At 52.3% G+C, this 25,452-nt stretch overlaps 1 protein-coding gene across 1 annotated transcript; it reads right to left on the bottom strand.

Annotated features, from left to right (window-relative positions):
- Positions 1-16,829: 16,829 nt before the first annotated feature.
- LOC144180453 (signal peptide peptidase-like 2C) lies at positions 16,830-24,108 on the bottom strand. The gene is made up of 4 exons (XM_077708793.1): positions 23,775-24,108; positions 22,939-23,016; positions 20,047-20,201; positions 16,830-17,719 (listed from the first exon to the last, which is right to left on the bottom strand). The coding sequence occupies exons 1-4, from the start codon at positions 23,977-23,979 to the stop codon at positions 17,549-17,551; spliced, it is 609 nt and encodes a 202-aa protein (XP_077564919.1). The 5' UTR covers positions 23,980-24,108; the 3' UTR covers positions 16,830-17,548.
- Between the last annotated feature and the right edge of the window lie 1,344 nt (positions 24,109-25,452).

Raw genomic sequence — 25,452 nt, 5'->3', positions numbered from 1 at the left:
TTTGTTTCACCTTTCACTTTCGTGCTTTACCGATTCCTATCAAAGAGGAATCAACCACAGTTTTTTACCCAGCTTTTGTCTTCCTTCTTAGCTGTTTGCCCCGCCATTTTTATAGAACTTTTCTTTCCTTTTGCGCTATTTTTATTCTCCCTGTGTGTACAGTAGCAAATCGGTAGTTAGCCCGCTTCGACTTCACAAATTCCCCGTCACGCAGTCACAACGTCACCCGCAGCGCTGCTGCCTCTGCACCGAAGACGTCGTGCTGCTGAACCCAAAAACATGGGTTCAATCACGACCTCAGTGGCCATTTTTCCGATGGAGAGAAAAAGCAAAAATGCCCGTGCGTCGAGATTCCCTACCGCGTTTAAGATCCCCGCGCCTCCTAGCTCAAGTGTAGCTATATAGATGCCGGAACTCTTACTCTGTGCAAAAGCAAGGAAAAGCACTCGGTGCGGGTGAATTTTCCCTTGGTTCGTGATCGGATTGCGGTGTAGCCATCCTGCCCTAACGTTCAACCAATGAGTCTTCAGTATATTTCGCATCCTCCCCTACACTCTCCAGTGGCCCCATTGCCGCCATTTAAACCTGTTCGTACCCTTCAGCCACGTGCCTTCAGCTTAAGATTTTGAAAGAAATCGTCACATCTTTTCCCGCAACAGACCCTGTTGCGGCGCTCCTGTTTGAGGCGACTGTTACTGTGATGAAACAAACATCTCGCTTTGCTTACGCCGGTGCGGGATGTAACTTCTCTGCGCCTCCTTCTTTGTGTAGCACAACTCGGAATGCGCTCAGATGTAGCACACATGAGTGCGTTTGGTGGCCGGGTACCAGAACACATCTTGACGCTCTGATTGCAAGCTGGCAAGAATGTGAATCGACAAAGGTTAGCCTGGCCAACCTCTTATATATCACCAGTCCGCTGCGCGACAACCTTTGGGGAGCTTTAGAAATGGATATCTCTCACTATGTGAACAAGTTTTCATACTCATCGTGTACTACTAGTACATAGGTACGTCGACTGCTCGGGACACCAACCCGGACCTCGCCTTCGCGCTCCTGCCTGACGGCGGCGTGGCGCGGTGGCGGAACACGGGCCACAACCTGGGCAGCGACCACTACATCGTGGAGGTGACGGTGCCGCTGAGCCATCCCCGCGAGGGCAGTGGCTACGGCGGCGGCGCCGGCACGAACATCAAGCATCGACTGATCGACTGGCACAAGTTCCGGGACGCGGAGCTGGGCGAAGTCGAAGACGTGGAGAAGTGGACGGCTGACTTGGTGGCCGCTACTGAGGGCGCGACGACCGAGATCGAGACGTCGAACGACACGGAGAGCGTGGACCCTCGCCTCGCGCACCTGCTGGAGGCCAGGCGTTCGCTGCAGCGCCGCTGGAAGCTCCAGCGCCACAACCGCACGCTGCGCAAGCGGGTGGCGGCTCTCGGTCGCGAGATCGAGCGTTACAGCCGTCAACTGAGCGCGCAGCAGTGGTTCGCGCTGTGCAGCGAGGCCGACGGACAGCTCCACCGCGGGGGCACGTGGAAGCTGTTGCGCCACTTAATGGACGAGAGCAAGAGCAAGGAATATCAGCGCAACCGCATGGCGCAGATCTTACACACGGCGACCAAGCAGCTGGGCGAAGAAGAGATGCACAAGCGCCTAAACGAGCGCTACCTCCCTTCGACCCCGCACGAAGACCACCCGGAATACGCGGGCCCGCCGAACCCCGCCCTCGACCGAGACATCGAGGAGTGGGAAGTGAGGCAGGCGACGCAGTCCCTGAACTGTCGATCGGCCGCCGGCCCCGACAGGGCGACCAACAAGGCGCTGCGGAACCTGAGTGATGCGGCCATCTCGTCGCTGACCCGGTACTTCAGCGAGTGCTGGCGCAGCGGCCGTCTCCCGCGCCAGTGGAAGACGGCCACGACCATCCTGCTACCGAAACCGAACAAGCCGCCGGGCATCGAGAACCTGCGCCCCATCTCGCTCACGTCGTGCGTGGGCAAGGTGTTGGAGCACGTCCTGAACACCCGGTGGCAGAGGTACCTGGAACAAGAGGAGTTGTACCAGGACGCGATGCTGGGCTTCCGCGCGAAGCTTGGCACCCAGGACGCCATGTTACTGCTACAGCGGGAGGTCCTGGAGCCCCCCGGGGGACTCCCGAAGAAGGACAATCGTGCGATTCTGGGCCTGGACCTGCAGAGCGCCTTCGACAAGGTGCGGCACTCTGCGATCCTGGCTCAGGCGTCGCGCCTCGGTCTGGGGCACCGTTCCTACGAGTAAATCCGTTCGTTCCTGTCCCGGCGCACGGCGCGGCTGGAGGTCGGCGGAGCGAAGCTGGAGGAGCGCGAGCTGGGCAGCGTGGGGACCCCGCAAGGCTCGGTGATCTCGCCGCTCCTCTTCAATCTAGTCATGATCGAGGTGGCGCGGCGACTGGAGGAGCTCGGGCCGGCCATCAAGTACTGCATCTACGCGGACGACGTGACTATCTGGGCAACGGGCGGCAGCGACGGCGACGTCGAGGCCGAGCTGCAGTCGGCGGTGGACGCCGTGGAGGCCGCGCTCTCGGGCACGGGCCTTCGGTGTTCGCCGCAGAAGTCGCAGCTCCTGATCCTGCCCCCGCCCGGTCGGTGGAGGAAGCGGGCCGCCGAGGAGGCGGAACGCACCATCGTGGTTCGTGCCGGCGACGGGGCGCCAATCCCGCACGTCTCGGACCTTCGGGTCCTGGGCATGTTCGTGGACGCGCACCGGACCAACGGCACGGCGGTCAAGCACATCGTGACGAAGATGGGCATCGCGACGCGCCTGGTGAAGCGGGTGTCTTCCCGCTCGCGAGGCATGCAGGAGGCGAGTCTCCTGCGGCTGCTGCAGGCCTTCGTGGTCAGCCACGCGGCGTACGCGGGGGCCTTTCACCGCTGGACCAAGGGGGAGCGGCAGCGCATCGAAGCGGCCATCCGCAAGGCCTACACGGGGGCCTTGGGGCTCCTGAACGGCACGAAGACGTCGGCCTTGCTGTCTCTGGGGGTGCACAACACCCTGTCGGAGATTAGCGAGGCACAACGAGCATCGCAACTGGCGCGCCTGGGCAGCACTGCCGTGGGACGCCGTATCCTGGCACAAGCGGGCCTACAGCCTCCTGACACGGGTGGCTGCGGAGGGCCCACGGCATCATCGGCTGCCGGCGGCGTTTCGGAGGCGGACGAGCTGGTCCCCCTTCGGGACGAGATCGCCAGAAGTTTGATCGTGTACCCGCTCCCGAGGAACGTGGACCCGGAGAGAAACGCCGGCAGACGGGCCGCGCGCGCGCGCGCGCTGGCTCACCAGTACAGCGAGGACGACGGTGCGGTGTTTGTGGACGCGGCCAAGTGCCGTGGGCGACCGTGCACGTTCGTGGCGGTGGCCGCGCGGGCCTCCACCGGTGAACTACTGACGGCGGGCAGCGTGTGCGCCCGGTCGGCGAGCCAGGCAGAGGAGGCTGCGATCGCCTTGGCCCTGGGCCTGCCCGGTGTGCGCACGGTGCTCAGTGACTCAAAAACAGCCATCCGCAACTTTGCTCGCGGCGTGGTGTGTGGTGGCACTGCGCGGCTCCTAGAGTCCTGGCGGACGACGGGGGCTGCAGCGCAGGGGGTCACGAAGACTACGATCATCAAGTGGTTCCCGGCCCACGCGGGCCGGGAGCTGGCACCCGGACTATGCAACCGCAACGAGGAGGCGGACGCTGCGGCCCGTGGTCTCGCCACGTGCCGGGTCGCGACATCCCGTCCGCTGTCGTCATCCCTCGAGGACTGCGATGAAACAACTCACATCGACGACGACGAAGAAGCGGAGCCCCTCACCGACTACGGCGGGGTGCTTCGTTGGCATCGGGACCAGAGGCGTGCTTTTCCGCTCCCGCACCGGGACCTGTCTCGGGCGGAGGCGGTGAAGCTCAGGCAATTACAGACAGAGACTGTTCTGACGCCGGCGCTCGCGCGTCACGTGTGTCCGGACCTCTACGAGAGTGCTCGGTGCAGTGTGTGTGAACGCGAAACTGCGACCCTGACCCATATCATGTGGGGCTGTGACTGTGCAGTGCGCGACGGTGGGGGGGATAGACAGGACCCGCAGGACCCGTACCCACCGGACGTGCGCGAATGCGTGGGCTCTGCGGAGCCCCAACAACAGAGGAGGGCCATCCAGCGGCTCGAGGCGGCTCTGGCTCTGCAAAGGCGAAAGGGGGCCCCGCGCCCGCCCGTCCCTCCCGGCACTCCGCCCTCCCATGCGGGAGGTGGGGGTCGGGGGCCGACGGTGGCGGCCGGGAACGCTCCGAGTAGCTCGAGCGGACGCCGAGACCAACCGCCTCGGGGTCTAAGCCCGACGCCCTAGGACTTTTGCGACTTAGGGCGATTAGATAGAGGGGACGCGACCGAGCCCTGCGTGGCCGGGAATCGTGTCCTTTGCACGCCGGATGCCTGATTAAAGTTCTATCTCTCTCTCTCTCTCTCTCCTTACCCCGAGGTTCTGACGCTGCGAAGCACAACGGCTCCCTAAGTCGCAGATGTCCAGAAAAGTACCTTTGCTTGTCAGTGCCCTCGGGTGCGAGTCAGATCCGACAACGGCCAGCCACCTTCCGCCCATGAATGTGCGGCATTTGCTAGGTCGTGCACGGGACCAACAGTCCTTTTTTCACAATCCAACAGGTAAGAGAAGGAACCATAAGCACCCTAACATACAGCTTCCCAAAAGCGGATACCCGCCTTCCGCACGTTTTAGTAACCGGGGCACAACCGGTGTAAATTTTTTGAAGCCAGGCCCGGGTCCTCATGGGCAACTAGTGCGAACTGGTGTTCGGAAAGGAAACAACAGCTTCAGTTCTTTCCTCGCCACATAAAACACGGCGTGAAAAGTCCGGCGTCGCGCGTAAGATACAACGCGCTGGCGACTACGATATACACCATCGACCTAGAAAGTTCGTCCCTCTCCAAACGGAAAAATGTGTTTGTATTCGGCCTGAGCACCAGAGGGCTATTGTTAGTCTAGTTAAACGCCAGAGGTCTTGCATTGTACAAAGTGACCAGGGCCCTCTCCCCCTGCGTAACCGCCAGCGCCTGGTTAACATTTGCGGCTTCACGTCAGCCAGGCGCCGTACAGCCACCACCTGATTCTGGCTTTACCCCTCAAGCCACATTTCCATTGGGACTGGCAGACTCCCCGGAAATCGACTACTTTCTACCGAGCCATGATAGTACAAATCGACTCCCCGTCCAGGGTTGCAACGGTGTGCTACGAACCCGTATTGGCTGTCTTGCAATGCCGACTTTCCAGCTGAACTTCTAAAGGGCTTCCGGAATAAAAAACGGAGGTGTTCAGGGCGCTAAATATCACCAGAAACAGTCATGGGAGGCGGTTGCTATTGTGAGAAAATAAATGGGCCTTGACGTTAAACTCCCGTCGGTGTCTGTTGTAACTTGCCTGCATGTCCGTCCATGTGTGACACAGCATGGTAATAAGCTTGACGTTGATGGAGGCGAAAAGCAAAAACGCCCGTGTGTACGAGATTTCGGCGCACGTTAAAGATCCCCAGGTGGTCAAAATTAATCCGGAGCCCTCCACTACGGCGCGCCTCATCGCCTGCGTTGCGTCGGCGCGTTAAACCCTACAATCAATCAAATCAAATCAATAAGCTTGACGATAGCACGGACACATCTACTCCAATGCCCTTTCTTCGCAATAGTTAATGCATAAGTGGATGAGTGTTTCCCTTCGCGAGCTTACCGTTTTGATCCTCGCGGTGGAAACAGAGGGCAATTTTGTTCCTAGCAGCAGCAGCAGCAACACTGGAACGAGCCCTACTGGCGGCAAATTGAGCCTGGCAGACACGTCGGGACCGAAGTCACACCTACGGACGGCAGCCATGAGCCAGTGGAGGGGGACAACGTGTGCTTCCGCCGCAATGCGACGCTACCCTCACGGCGTCCACACGTGACCACTAGATGACATGAATGATAACAATTACGATGATAATGATGATAATGATGATGAGGGCGACCGACGAGGACGACGACGGTGGTGGTGGGGGGGTGGTTTGCGACGGGAAAATGAAAGGAAATTTACTGGGGATATTTTGAGCTCGGCAGGGAGCTCACCTGCATAGGATAAAGTAGAGAGAGAGAGAGAGAGAGAGAGAGAGAGAGAGAGAAATGTATAAAGAGAGCTGTCAGTCCTAGAACGCTGTCAGTCCGGGCACACCAGTCAATCACTGCACTCCGGGCTACAGCCGCTGCATAAGGCCGGTCGTCTCCAGGAAATGAAGCAGATAAGTGAAGACTTCCCGTTGGGTTGCCGCAGGTCCCTTCGGGAACAGAAGGTCCTCCATGTCGGCGCTGGGAAGGCCTCGACGCTGGAGCGCTCGGTGGAGCTCTGCTCTCGGGCCCACGTGGTGGGGCAGAAGCAGAGTAGGTGCTCGAGCGTCTCCAGTTCGGAACAGTCCGCACATGTAGGGGAGTCCTTGCGCCCGTGTCGGTGCAGACGCTCCGCCACATTGCAGCAGTTCAGCCACATGCGGAGAAGCAGGCAGCGGGCGTCCCTGCTGATGCGTGCGGGCAACGGTCTGGGCGCCAGGCCGCTCACGACCCGAGGGTCGGGGTGCATCGTCTGCACCATGCGGGCCAGGGTAGTGCGGGCCTCGTCGAACGCGGTGACGTCTTGGGAGACTGGGGTGCCCTCCTGGTGGGCCTCCCTGGCGCGGGCGTCGGCGTCTTCGTTGCCCCGGATGCCACTGTGGCCCGGCAGCCAGTGGAGCCGCAGGTCGCAGCCTCGGGAGGCCACAGTGCGCAGCTTGATTGCAAGGGAGCGCTCCGGGTAGCCGCTGCTGTTGGTGGGTTGATCGGCCGCGTGCAGCCGCAGCAGGGCAGTCCTGGAGTCCGTGAGGATGACCGCCCCGGGGTGGTTATGAGGCCCCTTTTCGAGGAGGAGGTCGGCGGCCAGGTGCAGCGCTGCCAGCTCCGCCCGTGTGGAGGAAGTGGGGAAGGGCAGGCGGCAGCTCCGGCTGGCTCCCAGCTCAGGCACCGCGCACGCAGCCGCCCCCTCGCACGTGCTGTGCTTGACGGAGCCGTCCGTGAAGAGATGCAGGTAACTGCTCAGCTCGTCCTGCTGCAGGACGGCCGCCTCTTGGCGGATGGCCTGGGGTGGTGTGGTCCGGTTGTTGCGGACCCCGCGGAGGGTCGTGGTGATCTGCAGGGCCTCCCCGGTGTCTGGTTGTGGCGGCTCCAGACAGGGTCGGTTCGAAACCTCGATGCCCTCCTCGAAGATAGTGAGCAGCGCTCCCATGTGCGAGTTGGGCCGGCTACGGAACCTCTGCAGGAGCGGAGCCCCGTCACGTACGGCCAGCAGACGCTGGATGTGCCGCAGTCTGCAAGGTGGTGATGGTGGCGGAGGCTTACTTGCTCCCCCTTTGGGACGGGGGGACACTCCTGAGTGTATTCCCCCGAGGGCGTTCGAGAAAATATTTGTTCCTTGTCTTTCCTCAATCTAGCGAGCTCGCGCTTGTGTTTGTGGTCTTAACACGGGTGAGCGGCTTCTGCCCTATTAGTAAAATAATTTTAATTTCACTCTCATTGCACATCTTGTAGCAGTGTTTTACGGTGTTTATGGCTATTTCGCCTAATCCTATGATGTGATGATTGTGCTGCTGCCAGGGACGCAGGGTTAATAAGCCATTAATGCGCTGTGAGGAGGGCACGAACGAGTTCCCGCAACGGCTTCGTTTCCATATTAGTGCAATCGCACCAGCCTGCCCAAATTCACATCCTTCCCACTGATTCTCACACCCTCCCGGGCACTTGCCAGCTTAAAAGCACTTTTGTTCTGAACATCTACAGTCCTCCCTTTCAACTGCTCCCCACGTTACTCCCACTCATTCGAATCATGCGGCAACGCGCCAATGACCACGCACTGGTAATTGTAGGAGATTTTAATGCCCACCACACCACCTGGACTTACCCCAAGGACAGCAAGAAGGGCACGCAGGTTTACGAAGCCATACGGCAAAACAACCTTCACCTATGCAATGCTCCCGGCACAATTACCCGTATCTCGTGTCCCTTCCCCGGACTTGACTATGACTTATAATGTTACAGACCCAACTTGGACATGCCTCCCAGACACATCAGGCAGTGATCACCACATCATCAGCCAGCAGCTGCCTCACACAAAAGCTACAAAAGCTCGTCTTGGCACTGCACGCTTCACGAATTGGACACAATTCCGTCATGACACTCCTGCCCAATCTATTCATGACATCGAATAATGGTCAGCTGCCATCCTGGACCCAGCACGGAAGTGCACAAAGGAAATTCCGCTGACTCCTGACACCCCGGGCCCACCTCGATCACCTTTGGGCTGCCCGCCGTGGTATAATCAAGCGATGGAAAACTCGAAGGACCAATCGGCGACTCCGCATTTGGATTGCTAAGTTGACCAAGGAGGCTGCGGATTATGCCCAGCATCTTAGCCAGCAAAATTGGGCTCAATTTTGTACAAAGCTCCGAGGAACGCTAGGCACGCGACGAACTTGGCATCTCCTCATATCCCTAATGGGCAACAACGAAACCAAAACAGCAGTGGCCCACCAACTGCGCCGCCTCATACAAAACTATCCCGACACGGAACAAGAACTTCTCGAGGAGCTAAAGAAACCATGGGCACGACCAGACAGGGACTCATCCTTGCCCCATGCTCCTTACACAGGCTCCCCAAACGCCGACCTCGATGCACCCTTTACCCTTCCAGAAATTGAAGCAGTCGTGCGGAACCCCACCCGAAATACCACACCGGGTAGAGACCGCATCCAGAACAAATACTTACGCAATCTCGATACAGCCGCCCTTGAAGCTTGAAGCTTGAGTACATAAACAAACAATGGAATGCGGGTACTCTACCACAAGTCTGGCGGCACGAGGATATTACTCTTATTCCAAAGCCTAAGAAGCCACTGACTCCAAGAAACCTTCGCCCCATTTCATTGACATCGTGTACTAGAAAACTGTACCAACATTTAGTGCATAACCGCTTGGTAGCACACATCGAGGATAATGATCTGTTCCCAATGACCATGTTTGGCTTTCGACCACATCTGGCTACGCAAGATATTTTAGTCCAACTTAAGTCGAACATTATTGATCACCTCACGTCATCCCGCAAGCACAGCATACTCACTCTGGACATCAAGGGTGCTTTCGATAACGTTTCACACTCGGCAATACTTGCAGGACTCGCATCTCTAGGATGTGGACAGCGCATGTATGACTACGTCAAGGCCTTCTTAAGAGACCGTACAGCGACAATTGGTATTGGATATCTTCGATCGTCCGCTTTCACGATTCAAGCGAAAGGTACTCCGCAAGGCTCAGGCATCTCGCCACTGTTATTCAACATCGCCATGAAGGACCTCCCACCGAAATTGCAGTCAATTCCCCACATTAAACACGCACTATATGCGGATGACCTTACCGTCTCGACGCCTACTGGCTCCATTGGAGAGCAGCAAGACACCTTGCAGCAAGCGATTCCTGCTACCTTTCACTACCTCCAGACACGAGGTCCCCAGTGCACACCAGTGTTGCCGAGTTACCAGTCCGGAATTGGAATGAATCCGGAATCATTCCACATTTTCGCGACCCCGGAATGGAATGGGAAGGAATGGCGACAATACTTGAAGGAATGGAATGGGAATGGAATTAAGCGCCTTTTGCCCGGAATGGTATGGGAATGGAATTACATGTATTTTTCACAAAATAAAGCGCGCTTTTCCTTCTACGCGCTGTTTTTTGTCAAAATATGCAAAAATACGCAAAAGATCCCACCAGCCCAAGTCCAAACATTAGTAAGCCGGAGCCTTGAATATAACAATAACTCGGTACTTTTAAAATCTATTGGCTGATTACAAGCACGGTATATTTATAAGCAGCGATTCTACTACAATTATATACTTAAATACAGCGCTGCTACGAAGTTCGTCGCGATTCTCCGCCTAATAAACGCTGCTCTAAGCCGTTGGTATCCGTCGTGGGGAACTATCGCGGTGGCCTCCCTCCCTATCTCTCCCACCAACTTCGCCTTGTGATTTTTTACCTTGGAGGCGCCTTCGCCCCGGCTGCGAGCTGTCTCCCCACGCTTCACTTTTGTTTTTTGCGTCCGGAACAGTCGGTGATCGCATCCCACCTCACCGTCATCGGGACGCTGGCGCGGTGCTTGTGTTCACTGCGAAATTTCACATATCAGCTTACGCCCCATCTCCCTTCGCGCTCCTTCCTCCTCCCCCAAGACGTTTTGCAATACTGGCCCTCCTAACTATACACTCGGACGCCCTTGCCTGAACCAGCGTCTACGAAGGCCTAAAATATTGGTTCGAGAATCCATCCGAAACAGGAGAGCCCGTGTGATAGGGACTGCGGTCACGCCTGCGCCTGCAAGCTGCACGCTGCAAGCTTTGTTCCTAAACGGTTCCGACCTAACGGAAAGCGAACGCTAGCCACTTTCCCTTGCTTTCCCGACTCGCAAGGGCAGTTTCCGTTGTAAATGTGTGACGTCAGCTGCATGCGTCGAACGCGTGTTTCCCACGGCATCTCTTTTAATGACAGACAGCGAACCGAAACCGGCTCTCAAACAGCTCTTTTAAGCAGCTCGTTTGTCAAGTGCAACACACAGGCAGAAGGCAACTGTATTAGTTTACTTTTTTTTTTGTTTTTATAACTGATCGTTGAAGAAGCCGTCATTTACACTTCGTGTTTTCAGAACTGAACGGCGAAGCGCCCATTTGGCTCACACCATTTTGTTACGTAATTTTGATCAATGAAACCAAAATAAACTTTTTTTCAACCTTTCACGGCAGCTTGAGACCTTTATTGCAGCATATAAAATTCACGAGGAGACCTAATTGCGCTGCTGAGCGCGAGGTAGCGGTTCGGTTCCCGGCCGCGGCGGCCGCTTTCCTGAAGGAGGCAAAAAGCAAAAACGCCCGTGTGTACGAGATTTCGGCCTAAGGTGGTCAAAATTAATCCGGAGCACTCCACTACGGCGCGCCTCATTGCCTGCATTGCGTCGGCACGTTAAACCCTACAATATATCAACGAGGACACCTACGCCCTTTTTTTCTGGCGTAGGGATTTCCACAACACTTGACTGACCGGCTGCTGAACGTGTCCTTCTATTATTATCATCGTTATCATTTTTCTTTACATCTTTTCTTTCAGTTGATCGCCTAGACCAGAGGACACTTGGGGGACCTTCATTGCTACTCCACTGGATGAAACTCGTCAAATTAGTTATACAGGCTTCAGTTATATATACAATTAGTTACGCAGGCCTTGGACTCAGTTTTGCTGAGTCCAAGGACGCAACGCATTCTCTAAGTTCTTCTTCAGTTAGCTAGAGCCAAAGGTTGCGTGGTGCTGAAGTGTGAACAATCTCCCAATTTCTAAAAGACAAAAAAGCAAGACGCATATTAGTATACTAACCAATGCACTATCCCAGTATACACTAACCAGAGAAAAAAGATTCTCCCTGCGCATTGGTTCTCATTGAGACACCCATACAAAGGTCACGCATACTCTAAGCAGAGCCTGAACTTTCGCTCGTGCGCAGTGGATGATACCTGACACACGTAACTAAGCTTTTCGGCAAGGGTGACATTGCATACCGGCGCACACGCAAACACAGGAAGTTCTGAACTTACCCGTGCTTTCAAGGCGCGCTTAACATGCGTGAGTGCTGACGACCTGTGCGGCCCGTGATCCGTATTTGGTGCAAAGGCAGGACAAGGTGTTCGAGCGGTAATTCTTCCAACTGGTACCACCAGATCCGGAGGTTCTGTTCCTCGTTAACATAATTATAGAGCTAACCATGCTCACGACCGCTCCTTACGCGTGTTAACTGCCTAAGGAATATAATGTCTTCTTCAACCATACTTTTGTCAGCCCAAAAATAGAACATGTCGTCACGTTAGCATTAACACATTCCCAATTAAGCAATATTAAAACATCACAACTCGTAAAGACGTGCTGACCATGCAAATACTGTAATAACTACCTGGAGAACTGCCCCAGTAGGAATTAGTAGGGTGATTGCACTGAACGAGATATGTCACAAAGCCACTACCCCTAGACCTTGGTTACGTGTTTGCGGATTTTAGCAGTTCTTAACGCGTGTAATACCATCAGCCTAATGGTGGGTTCATTGGTAACTTGACAATCACCCGATAAAACGTTGAGGAATTGGAGGAATGGAATTGAACTGCCCGGCAATTCCCGGAGTGGGAATGGGCGATGTTCCGGCATTCCGAGGAATTGAAAGGAATGGAATTTAGGCAATTTGTAATTCCCCGGAATGGAATTGGAATGGAATGGGGACGCCCATTCCGCAACACTGGTGCACACACGAAAAAACGGCTTTGCTGACGCTCCACTCTCAGCCTTCTCACAAATCTGCTCGAGGTATACCTGAACCTCAACTGGTCATTGCAGGGCAGCCAGTCCCCTACGTCCCTCAACTGCGGGTATTGGGTGTCACAATGCCCAGAAACGGCTCTGGACTCCACACCATTTCCCCTCTACATGAAACCCTGTCGCAACTGATGCACCTTCTGCAAATCATCTCCCACCGCCGTCGAGGCCTTAAAGAGAACTATACCCTACAGATAGTGCAAGCTTTGCTTATTAGCCGCATCACCTACGGAACGCCATACCTCGCTCTCAAAACAACAGAAAAGGCTCGACTCAACATTATCACTCGGCAAGCGTACAAAACTGCGCTTGGCCTCCCCACTGCTACTGCGACCCGAAGACTACTTGCTTTGGGAGTCCACAACACGTGGGAAGAGCTGCAAGAAGCCAATCGTTCAGCTCAATTACGGTACCTGCAATTGACTACCACATGTCGACAAGTCCTTAAAGCATTAGGACACCACCCGATACCCCCGAGGGAACAAAAAAAACGCATCCCTCTAGCCCTGCGAGATTGCATCCGAGTGGCCCCAATCCCTCGAAATATGCACGCCAACTACCACATTGGCCACCAGGCTTCTCGGGCTCGAGCCCTTACTGCGCGATACGGGAACGACCCCAGCGCCTTGTACACCGATGCTACTCCCTACCCTGCGCGCGCCGGCCACGTAGCCTACTACTGCTACTACTACAGCCTGCTACTACTACAGCAACTTCAATCGATGTCGCTGAAGAAATAGCCATTGCCCTGGCCGCCACTTCCCGCCCTGAACCAGTTACTATCCTCACCGATTCACAGATAGCCGGCTGAAACTAACAGATTGGCCGCATTTCATTATCAGCCCTACTCATCCTCCAAAACTGCTCGACAACCCCTGATATCTGCATCGTCTGGGCTCCTGCACACGCCGCCATCCCCGGCAATGAAGCGGCTCACGCCGCGGCTCGCGATTTGATACACCGAGCCATTGCCGATGGTGGCCAATGTCTACCCCCTCAAGATAAACCCCACCCACTGAGCGGCTATACGGAGATTCTCTCCCATTACAAGCAAACTCGCCGCAGCCTCCCACCACCACACTGGCGCCTCTCCACAGAGGAATCTATAACTTGGCGGTGTCTCCAGACAAATACCTACCCACATCCCACCCGCCTCCACCTCATCTTCCCCACCCAACAACCTTCCCTCTGCGCTTACTGTCCCCAGCCTGGCACCCTTTACCGCATCATATGGGAGTGCCATTGAACTCCAGACTTGCCCCCCCCCCCCCCCCGTTTCCAACCCCGCCTTCGAGCAGTGGAGGGCTTCCCTGGCCAGCCCGGACCCGTATATCCAGCTTAAGTTGGTGACCCGAGCACGGACGGCCAGCCGAAGTCAAGGCATCCCGGACTAGGGACGCCTTACACGGGGCGAGGCCCACATATCAGCCTCTACTGTAGAAATAAAAATATTTTAATCTCTCTCTCTCTCTCTCTCTCTCTCTCTCTCTCTCTCTCTCTCTCTCTCTCTCTCTCTCTCTCTCTCTCTCTCTCTCTCTCCCCTGTCTACAACGGCGCAACACTGGACGTGCTTAACCGCATTTTAAACGCTGAGGTAGATTGCATCGCGAATCAGCGGCAAATCCTCCGTTTCTTCGGCAAGTGTACAACATCCAGACGATAAAAGAAGGGCCATAAACTGACGTGCCTACAAGTTTCTTCTTTTTATCTGTGGTTTTGCTTTTATCTCCCGTTTCCCCTTTTCTCCGTGTTGCTCTTCACGCAGTTGAGGCAGTGATTCGGAAATGAATAATGTCAACTCTCCTGGAGGGGACACATCGCCTGGTCGGCGTCCCTTCCAACCCAGGAACTCCCGTTGGATGAGTTTACAAGTAGTGGTGTGACGAGTATCACCGTGGTCTTGGTGCTTTCCAGCAGCGGTTTCATTCGCCGAAACAACCCGAGCTCCATTCATAATGACTTGTGGGCGGCCGCCGCCAATTTCGAAAACATCACGCAGGTGAGGGCTTACGGCAGGGGAGGAATCTTGAGCCCCTTCTTTGGAAGATCGGAAAAAACTAAAAAAATATTAGCGCCCTTTCACTCTGTGAAGAATGCTGATCTGTGAAGCTGGACGCAGCCCACAGAGTGCATGAAACAAAGCACGTTTGTAATTTTCTATTGAGCATACTTCCAAGCCAGTTAGCTGAATGCAACTTGAAAGGGCCAGCTTTATTCTAGAGGAAAAACATGCAGCTGCCTGCTTCGGTCCGAGCCTTAGGCATCTTATGTTTGTGTAACAAACCAACCACATGAGGACACCGTACAGGTCCTACTGGGCCGTTTGACATTCTTGTTTTGACCTCCCGCCACCACAACGGCGGGCACGCCGGCGGGCACGCTCCGGCACGTCATCGGAGAGTGCGATTTCACCGAGGCAATCCCTCCACCCCTTACCCAACCCTCAATCACCCTTCCCACACCCTTTAACGAGCGATGGGAGACCTTGCTAACCAGCCCCGCCTTGGAAGACCAGCTCGTCCTGATCTCCAGGGGCCAGGCAGCCGCGGTAGCATATGGGTCCCGTGAAGAGGGAACCACCCCATCCGGCACGTAGTCGCCGCAATTTTGTGTGGCTAAATAAAGTTGTTCTCTCTCTCTCTCTCTCACCACAACGGAGATCTCATCAGTAAGGGCATGAATAATATACTTGCGTGGTACCAACCCATATACCAATAAACCAACCCATATATACCAATATACCAACAATATATACCATATATATATACAATATACCAACCCATGCACTCCAGACTTGGCCACTCGGGACTAGTAAGTCGGCTTGTGTGTGAGTCGGCGCTTGATGTGTCCCTCCACAGCGCTGTCGTCCATGCTGCAAATTTCCTTACACTTTGATGGGAACGTTCACTATGTGGCCTCGGGTGCCGTACTCACCGTGGCCGTTAGACAGACGCCTTATGCACATAAACGGCAAAAGGAGTGCGATCAGGCGCTGCTCGACCGAGTTCAGGCGAGGGAGATGAGACCGGCGCTGCGGGTCACTTACATGGGCATGACACTCTTTTGTAGGGACTCCTTGCACGTTCCGCACACCATGAACTTACAATGGAAGCCCTTTGCGGCAACTTTGTAGCCAGCACCCGAAGCATGGCATCCATTCCGCCCGAATCTTTAAGGCTTCCGATTTTGCGGACGTTATTGTCGAACCTCAGCCTCTCGCACAATTCACAACCGTCGCCGAAATCGCGATCCAGAACATTTCGTTTGAATTTTGAATGGGCACCTTTGAATGCGTTTTTATGTCTGGCGGCGTGATAACGGCGCATTGTTGTGGCGTCGTCGGTGTTGCATCGATGTGCGTCGCCTAGACGGTTCAACCTTCGGCGTTTTGCCTCAGATTCCCGTTCCTGGTCAGTTCGTGATTATCTACGGCAACGTTGATTCTCCCATCGGCGTTCGCGGCCTTGTTCATAGCATTATCTTTGTTCCTCCAGGGAGCGAACGACTCGTGGCCATGTCATGGCTCGCAGGTTCCGCACACCTTGAACTATTCAATGGTGGAACTGCTTTGTGGGAATTGTTTGACCAGAACGCGAAGCGCCGCCTCTTTTCCGTCCTAATCTATGGCGTTTCCGATTTTGATAATGTCCTAATCGAACCAGAGTGTATCGCACACTTCAAAACTGGCGCTGAAATGGCGATAGACGAAATCGCGTTTCAAATCAAGTAATTCGCGCTTCGTGTTCTGGGGTAGCGGTTTTGTGTTGTTTGCGTTCATTCGCGCTACTGTGCATGCCAATGCTCCTCGAATCACCACTGTTATTCCTCCGAGCGAACGACACGCATCCGTCCCAACGCGAGCTAAAAGTGCCATTGCTGGTAACAGCGCAATTATCAGCCGATTGCAAAGCTTGTGAGAGGCACATCGGTGGTGGACAAGGGAATAGCATTTGTGAAATACGGGTAGGCGGTGGCAAGGAGGAGCACCGGAGAGGCGCCGAGTAAATCCGCTTCACCGGAATGAAAACTGTAGGGGGGGGGGGGGGGGGGGGTGTAGACATACATTGCTTCGCAGTAAGAATACAGCTAATTAGTGCATTCTACTCCACAGCAGGCAATACAAGAAAGAGAACATAGCAAGGGATTTGTTTGCTCGAACAACCAAAACATTATTATTTCATTCAATAGTAACTGAAAGCACGCGTACGTTTTTCTTTATTAAGCAGAAAATTCAAATACAACCTTGTGTAAGAGAAACCGAAATGGTCACTTTCCTTATTCTTTTCCTGGCAGAGTGTTGGTTAGCCGGAAGTAAGTCACATAATTTAACGCAGGGCTTGGGTTCGAGCCAGTTGGTGTTGTAGAATTTTCCGCCTCAGCGCACGAAAACGAACACGGACAAAAAAGACAAGCACACAAGGACAAACCACTTGTCCTTTTATTTCTTGTCCGTGTTCATTTTTCTGCGCTGAAGCTGCACATAAACTGGTCTACTTCATTCCTAATCACCACCAGCCCCCGCCCATTCCATACTCAATTTACAGCTAGCTTCATGGCGAATTTCCAGTTAATCCTTTGTGACCCTTTTAATACTGAAGGCGAACCTTTTTCCGATTGGGAACATTACGTTTTATTTGCGTGGCATTGATAGTAAAATACACGCACGTTTCATATGTAGCGGCGATCATCAAGGCTAACCTCTATAACTAAAGCCTAACCCTTAGTGCACCTAAATAGAGATAACCTCCCATCTTACTGTTCGTGCAATAACGAACGCTTTACGGTGTTCACTTGCATTTAGCATACGGAACTTACAAGCGTGGCTCAAGCCAAGACATTCTATTTCTTACCCCTATGTACGGAAAAAAATACTAGTAAACTCATAAAAACGTAAGAAGGCAGTGATACCAGATTTTAACGTTCCTATAACGAATAATCAAAAGGCGTAAATCAAGCCCATGCCCGTCCACTCCAACGTGAGAGGTCTTCCGTCCACGTGGTTTCCGTGCTCGCAAAGAAAATCAATCAAAACCACAGAATAACATTGCGCGTGCCACGGTGGTTATTGCGGGTCAGTTCCGCAGGGCATTGTAGGCCTTCTGCGAGACCGGCAGCGGAAACACGAGCCAGGAAAACACCGGCGTGGTGACGTAGAGCAGACGGCGGCCCTGAATCATCTGGAACTGTTCACTGGACGAGGCATGCAAGTCCAGGCGAGAGGAGAGCAATCCTTTCTTGGGAACCTGCGAATGTCCGATCAACGCGCACCACATTGTCGAGGGAACGCTGTGACTGTCCCGGAAGACCCTATCAATGCCAGACGTCGTGGGTATCGTCGTGACACCACTTTAACGTCCACTTCGCTCAAATAAGATATATAATTAGGAAAAAAAGGAATGGCCGTGTGAACCCTAGCTCCTTTCCTGCAACAGAACCCATGATGTCACGTGCCCAGCTGTGCAATGGGCTGAGGCCGGCATAAGCAAACAAATTAGGCAGGGCTTATTAGCTTGCTGAGCAAGTTATTTGTGCTTAAATTTAGGGCACGGTCTCTTCAAAGAAGTAAGTATTGGGGGGGTGGGGAGGAAGGGGGACAATTCATGTTACGAAGGAAGGCGTGAACGCCGAAACAGTTGGCGCGGTACTTCGCCGGCTGACACTGCGCAAGGCGATTTGAATTCACCGCGTTCCACTGCTACAGGCCGGGTTCCTCGATGCCAGCGCTGCAGTACGGCGGGGACGCGTGTGAATCGAGGCGGCTGACTACAAGGTTTATAGTACCGCGTGGCCGTGCTCCACGTGCGTTCCAAGCAGAACGCGGAACCTAGCTAGTGGAACCTTTCGTTGCTGTTGCCTCGTGATTTTTCACATGCTGCCAGGAGGCGGCGGTTTTCTGCACTAGATGTAGAATATCATTTGCTATCGAAAAACCAGGCACCCATGAATTTTTTAATACAGGATCACTGTAAATATCCCTTGTGTACTGATTTCCTGTCTTATATTTGCGTAATGTCTTGTTCTTGTTCAACAACGTTGATGATTATGAACATTTAAACCGGGCTTAGACGTTTACATGTGGCTGTGAGTATATAAGAATATTACGCAATAGCAATTTTACTTTGGCCGGGTGGCTGAATCGAGTCACAGACAGACAGACGGACAGACAGACATACAGACAGACCAAAATTTCTCGTCTTTAAAAAATGCTAAAACAGGTCATACGTAAGTTTGTTCAAAACAGAAATGGAACTACTGCTGTCTTCGAACGCAAACAACACATAACTTTCCCAATTCTGTGCAACCCATTATTATTCCTATCGTATGGCTTGTCTGCTCTGGTTCGCAGTACCTTTATATTTTTGTTAATGACGTGACTGCTCAAGATTTTTCATAAGAACTGTCTAACTAGCATCGTGTTTTATTATTTGTATAATGCAATTGTTTTAAAGACGATAGTCATTCTTGGGCTACCTCAACCCAGAAATTTTGGTCTGTCTGTCTGTCTGTCTGTCTGTCTGTCTGTCTGTCTGTCTGTCTGTCTGTCTGTAACTCGATGCAGCCACCCGGCCAAAGTAAAATTGATATTGCGCAATAGTCGTATATACTCACAGCCAAATGTAAACGTCTAAGCCAGGTTTAAATGTTCCTAATCATCAACTTTGTTGAACAAGAACAAGACATTACGCAAATATAAGACAGGAAATCAGTACACAAGGGATATCCTTTATTAAAAAATTCATAGGTGCTTGGTTTTTCGATAGCAAATGATATTCTACATCTACTGCAGAAAACCGCCGCCTCCTGGCAGCATATGAAAAATCACGAGGCAACAGCAACGAAAGGTTCCACTAGCTAGGTTCCGCGTTCGGCTTGGAACGCACGTGGAGCACGGCCACGCGGTTCTATAAACCTTGTAGTCGGCCGCCTCGATTCACGCGCGCCTCCGTTGTACTGCAGCGCTGGCATCGAGGAACCCGGCCTGTAGCAGTGAAACGCGGTAAATTCAAATCGCCTTGCGCAAACCTTTAGTGTGTTTACCTTGTGATGAGCGCGACGGTACAGGAACAGTATTATAGGTGAGCGGAAAAGCAAAGGGGGCATTTCCTTGACAAATGTCTACAAAGACTATCGTCTTTTGACGACATTTGCAACGAAAGAAGCAAATACGCGGCCTTTTTTTTTTTTTTTTTTTTGCGGCGCTCGTTGTTGTTCTCGTATGTAGGTTGTTCCTTTCCCTTTTTTATTATGAGTTCTGTCTGTACTAGGCGCCGTACATGTCTTCCATTATTTGGAGTCACACAGCAATTCTGCCTGTTTTATTCACCCGGACTTCTGGCCTCGTCAGGGGAGAAACACGTCCCCTAGCCGCATCTAGTCCACAGTTAAACTCCCTGTATGCATGTCGCAAATGAGCTATCTATTGAAACGTCTTATGCTTTAGCTTTAAAAATTGCAATTGGGTTTTAACTAAACAAGAGGACGGTTCGCTAGCTTCCTTGCAATGGCATTCATACTGTGGCTCAGCCATGTGTGCGTCTTTAGCGAGAAAGGTGGACGAAGGAATACTCACGAAGTTCCCCCTCCAGAAATCCCGTAGATCTCCCCGGCACCAGGCGAGCAGGATGATGGGCAGGATGACACCCGGAACTAGGTAGAGGAGCGCAGGCTGTCCCATCCGCGTCATGTGGCTCGCGATGAACGCCACCACCAGCGCCGCGGCATAGCCTGTGCCGATCGGGAGTAAACAAACAAAAATATTTATGAAGATCTACCCGGCCGCCTAAGATGTCTGAAAAGGAAACCCCATTATCCTGGAGAGTGAACTAAAAGTGTAAAGTGGCTATAACGGACTTCGTTACATGCGGCAAAAAAATATTGTTTCTTTGTACGAAAAATATTGTTTCTGTGTACGGGTGCAGCAAACGTTACTCCTCCGTACTGCGACGTACATTATATAATACTCGCTTCCAACGGAGAGACCTGAAAAACGGCGGGGCGATCGTTATCCGCTGAACACGGGAGCCTTGTGAACCAGGCTCCCATGCGGGAGACGCTACGTCCTTTAGTTTTTCTTTTTCACTACTAGGTCGGCGCCCTATTATTCTCTGTCAAACCACCAAAACGGGAAAACAGTTCAGATCTGGTAGTCTAAGACCGCCGGCATACCCCATGTTTCATCATGGCAAACTAATATAGATCTATTTTTTCCGGCTGTGCAAGCATCTGTACGGTACGCAAGCTTTTCACCTCGTCCTCTGGATATCGGAGGCGCGCATCCTCATAAGACTGTTTCCTGCGGATCGAGGAAGACAGCTTGAAAAGCTTAGACCAGCGTAGCAGCACGCTATACTCGCATTCCATTCATGGAAAATATTTGATAACGCCATACGCTACCTCATCCTTCATAATTTGAGACGCGAGAATTGCGGCCCTGAAATTTCTAATTCTATTCGATACTGTTCTCGTGACCACAGTGTAGCGCCAACTCTAAGGTTACATAAATTAAGCCTTCAACAACCCCAAGCAGAGGCACACCATAAGGCTCTCTCCGGTCGCCAACTCATTTCAACCGACTCATAAAAAACCGGGCAATGATCGCCTCTGTCCCTATTATTAAACATTCCTTCTACGCCAAATGACATTGCCATAAGGATCAAAACGATCACCGCACGGTATAGAGCAGGCACTACAAGAAGCTAGTGATGAAACCGTGTAATATACCATCCAGGGTAGCCTGTCTTGATCATCTAAGCAATTCGAACTTTTATTGGTCGCAAAGCAGCCGGAGCATCAGACAAAAATACTAGATGTCTACATCACCATAGAAGGCGGACTAATTTCCCAATGTTCTCAGATAAAGCTCTCAGACTCCAAATCTAGGGCGATGCCAAAGCAACCATCTTCACTAGGAAATTACAGATCAACGCAACCAGACCTACGACACCTAACCTACGAAGGCCTAAGCTACACCTAGTAGCCAGTCGGCGCAAGTTAATGCCAGAGGTCGACCAAGGGCGACTCTGCTAACCGGCCATCTACTCCTGCATACTATCAGCCTCCGATATCCTACCCCCTACCCACACCCCCAACCTGGAACCATAAAGCATAAACACACCTCGCAGAAACGCCATAATCGAGCTCTGAGAGTCCACAATGCATGCCAAAGCAAGCACTCGAGGCCACCGGCGACCCCAAAAAATTGGAACAGATCCTCATCCCGCACAGCTTGGCTGTTTGACCCGCTTCCCAACACAGACCAAGAAAGGGCCATCCTGTGCGATCTGGGTTATTCTGCGGACATGCCGCTGTCTTTACCCCCATAGCTGCAGGTTACACCTCTTCCTCGAACACTCAGCTCGCACCGGAACTCCCTGCCAAAGAACATGGACCTTGGAAAGATCTCTGAACGCCGTCTTTTCAGAGCCAACATCCTAGCCAAAACTGTCCACCGCCTTGGGTCTGCGCTGCACACACGTACTACGTTGACGCACATCCCGGGGACGACGACAGGGGCACGAGGGCAGTCGCTGGACTTCTAAGCTACAATCTCTGACCTCTCGAACCAGACGCACACGCCATCGGTTACATAGTAAGACGTTCTATTTCCAGCGCGAACGCGGTGGCCGTTTAACCTACACCGTGCTTCGCATACATTGATCATCATCATTACAGACTAGAAAGCCGCCTGTAGAAAATTTCGCAACGACCTGTAAAACCACCAAGTTGGCCAGATCTAAGATTGCAGGAATACATTCTATAAACATTGGACTCCTGGGCACGAGGAGTTCCCATGGAATAAGCGAACAAACACGCTCCCCAGAGTGACTATTTTCCAGGCGCCTCACCATCACACCATGACCTCGGGCGCCGCCGAACCGCCTTTCCGTTCGCACACATGCCTCAGGCCTTTTCACTTGCAGCGCGAGGTGCACCTACCCCAACATCATAATTTCTCAAGGCAGCATTCTGTCTTCCTCTGTCCAATGTAGACTTACACGCTGTACCCACTGACCTTATCGCGTACCGCTACCTAAATCTACCCGGGAGTCCCACCTGCTCCTTCTGCGGAGGGTACCCCAACATGTTGCGTATGGCATAGGCTTGGCCTTGTTACCCAACATTCACCCAACTCTATCATCAGTCAACGCTAGGCGGACTGACCCATGCGTTTCGACGCAGCTGACGCCTGGGGCAACCCTTGGTTGGCAAAGTATTTTAAATAAGGCTCCCTGGGCGAAGGTTCTTAAGAAACAGCAATGTTTACTCCTTCCCTTGTTTTCTAGTTAGTGGATGTTGCGCCGGAGTCTTACTCATTGTTCATGCCATCGTTTTGCCACTTGTGAATCTGAAGCATGATTAGTGGAAAGCTAGAGTACACGCCAACCAGCATTACTAAACAGACCTCGAGCTACTCACTCCGACATCAAGACATCGAAATGAGCAAGTGATTTAAGAAGCTTACAAATAATGGCCAGCAGGCAGTACCAAGGTCCCTTCTTGACGATGAGGTCATACGAGTGACAGTAGGCCACTGCAAGCCCTGTGGATGAAATAGTCAAAGCATTCTTCTGAAATATCTACCCCAGAAATTATCTTTCGCCATGCTCACTACACGTTATGGTCGTCCGTTAAACAGGTCGACTAGCACGATGATTGTTTACATCCACCCGTATAACGGGCCAAATACACATGAAGAAATACGTACTTTCGATTTTTAGCGCCGTTTAAAGTACCGACACGCATTCTCGTGTGCCGATGCGATGCAACAAGGAGGGTGTTCGCCTTGACCGGCTCTACCACAACGAAGCTGGCAGCGGCAAATGTCGGCTTTTCATGTACTCTCCACCGAACCTCTAGCTTTTCCTCCTATATCACCCGCTGTTTGGGGCCGCTGGTGTCGCACAAATTCTCAGAGATAGGCATGTGCTACCTACTCTGAAGCCAGACTCTCTTGACCTGACTTCTCTTTATGACTGTCGAACCTCCTCTCACGCCCTTTTCAAGAGGCTGTTCTTCCTTGCACACTGCTCCCTTACTCGGTTATAAAAGAAAATTATCCAATTCAAACTTGAGATTATGCAGGGAGTTTTTCTCGAGGGAGTCCAGGTCGAAGCTTGTTGCAAGTTGTTCTACTAAAAAAATGTCATGAAACAAGTTTGCAAGGTGCCGCATTTCGTGGTGTAGCTTGAGAATGGTACACCAAGAAAGCTATACTCCCTGATCGGGAACATTCACTGATTACCTTTTTACTTTCGCGTTTAACATTAATAAAAGTGACTGGTAATTGCCATTTCTCACCAGGGACGGCAATGTCTCCGTAGCCGAGCATGAAATAGCTCTCGCAGGAGGTTCCATCGCCATAAAAGTAGTTTGGCACCCGCATTATCACGGGCAGTTCTTTCACGCCGTGCGCGACGCTTTCCATCACGCTCATCTCCTTCTGCGAAACTCGAAAGAAAAATAAAAAAGGCTCACGTTCAACACTTCTAAACCTAGTCATCATGACCAAAAACAAGGACTATGCACACAGTGTTTCCTAAACATTCCCCTTTGCTTGAGATTTCGCAGCTCGCCGTCAAACTACATCTACTGGATGATTGCATTGAAGGGCCCGCACACGCAGCACAGTCGTGGCTCCATCGATGGCGAGCTCAAGGAACCAAGTGCCGGCGAAAGAGCCGTTAAGCCGTCGCCCAATAACGTGGTTCGCTTGCACTGAAGTGCATGCCCAGCTGGCGCTGAGCGATCAAACGCAGGCCAAGTAGGCGTTTCCCCATGGTCACGTGCGACCACAGCAGAAAGGCGCAGCTGCCGCGCCTGTGGCTCAAAAAAAAAAAACTTGACGCGATAAAGGATTTTGGTAGATGTAGCGAGCCTTCGCTGAAAATAAAATGGCGGTGAGTATTCCTCATTAAACTACGACACTTCACATCAGAACTGCCGAAGCTGTTCGCCGGTTTTTTTTTTTTGGTTTTTTTTTTGCGTGTAATTTTAAGCTTCGGTAACTATGTTGACGAGTTCGTCAGCAATGCTCCTATTGTTTGAATCCGGCTGCCCAAAACCCACCCGTTTATTCATTTTACAACCTCGTTACACAAATATTACGATCAATGCAGAAAAATGGTTGACGTTCCTTTTCCCATGGTAGAAATGACTGCGAATTCCACTGTTTAAAGACATGGTAAAAGCATAAAATGTAACATTACAAGTGTATGTGTTTGGTTATACACATGCTAACTCATCTAAAAACAACATTTCTCGTTAACCCTCTCCTCACTGACATGAGCAGGGGTTCACTCATTACACATTCCTTGCACTTTAGCAATAAATATCGTCAGTAATGTAGGTGGCAGCTAGGAATTCCGCAAAAACTTTTTTTGGTTTGAATAATAAGTAGTGGCTGTGTGTAAAGCATGACGTCCCCCTTTTCCGTCAAACCACGGCTGCATTTGTATAGATTATGAACGCCAAAAATTAAACGAATTTACGTACATGACGTTAAGTTCGTAACGTCAAGTGTGTTAGGTACGTTATGAACAAGAGCGCGCCTTATCATTGAGTTGTAGCATATGCACCTTAAGAAGCTTGTGAAGACCTATATTGGTCAGGCCGAGTGATGTTTAAAACGATCGTCTCCGCGAGCACGCAAACACATTAAAAACAGGTACTGGAAGCAACCTTGCCACACATTATCACGACCACGGGTGCTGGCCTAGATTCCACTATACGAGTGTTGCATGAACGTATAAGGGTCAGCGCGAGCATGAAATCTTTGAAGCTTACCTCCTTCACAAGGCAGACGGTGATTGTGTTAGTAGGCCGTTTGCTGAATTACTAGGTAAGGAAATCCGTTATCTGGATTCATAAAAAAACCAAGCTGCATTGTCCAGGATTGCCTTTTCTTGCCTCGTGCCTCTGGCAACGTCTTATATCGTTGCGCTGTATCAGCATTGTTAACTTTTTGGTCAATGCACGT

Source organism: Haemaphysalis longicornis, unplaced genomic scaffold (assembly GCF_048455015.1).
Source record: "Haemaphysalis longicornis isolate Haplotype H1 unplaced genomic scaffold, Haemaphysalis longicornis Haplotype H1 scaffold_4, whole genome shotgun sequence".
NCBI lineage: Eukaryota > Metazoa > Arthropoda > Arachnida > Ixodida > Ixodidae > Haemaphysalis > Haemaphysalis longicornis.
This window is presented reverse-complemented; position numbering and strand designations above follow the sequence as displayed.

Excerpts from the sequence above, each read along its gene's own strand:
- LOC144180453 (XM_077708793.1), bottom strand. The coding sequence starts at position 23,979 with ATGATGACTAGGTTTAGAAGTGTTGAACGTGAGCCTTTTTTATTTTTC. Across the intron at positions 23,017-23,774 it reads CGGAGACATTGCCGTCCCTG|GGCTTGCAGTGGCCTACTGT; the intron begins GTGAGAAATGGC and ends TTTCATCCACAG. Across the intron at positions 17,720-20,046 it reads ATTTCTGGAGGGGGAACTTC|GTTCCCAAGAAAGGATTGCT; the intron begins GTGAGTATTCCT and ends GGACATTCGCAG.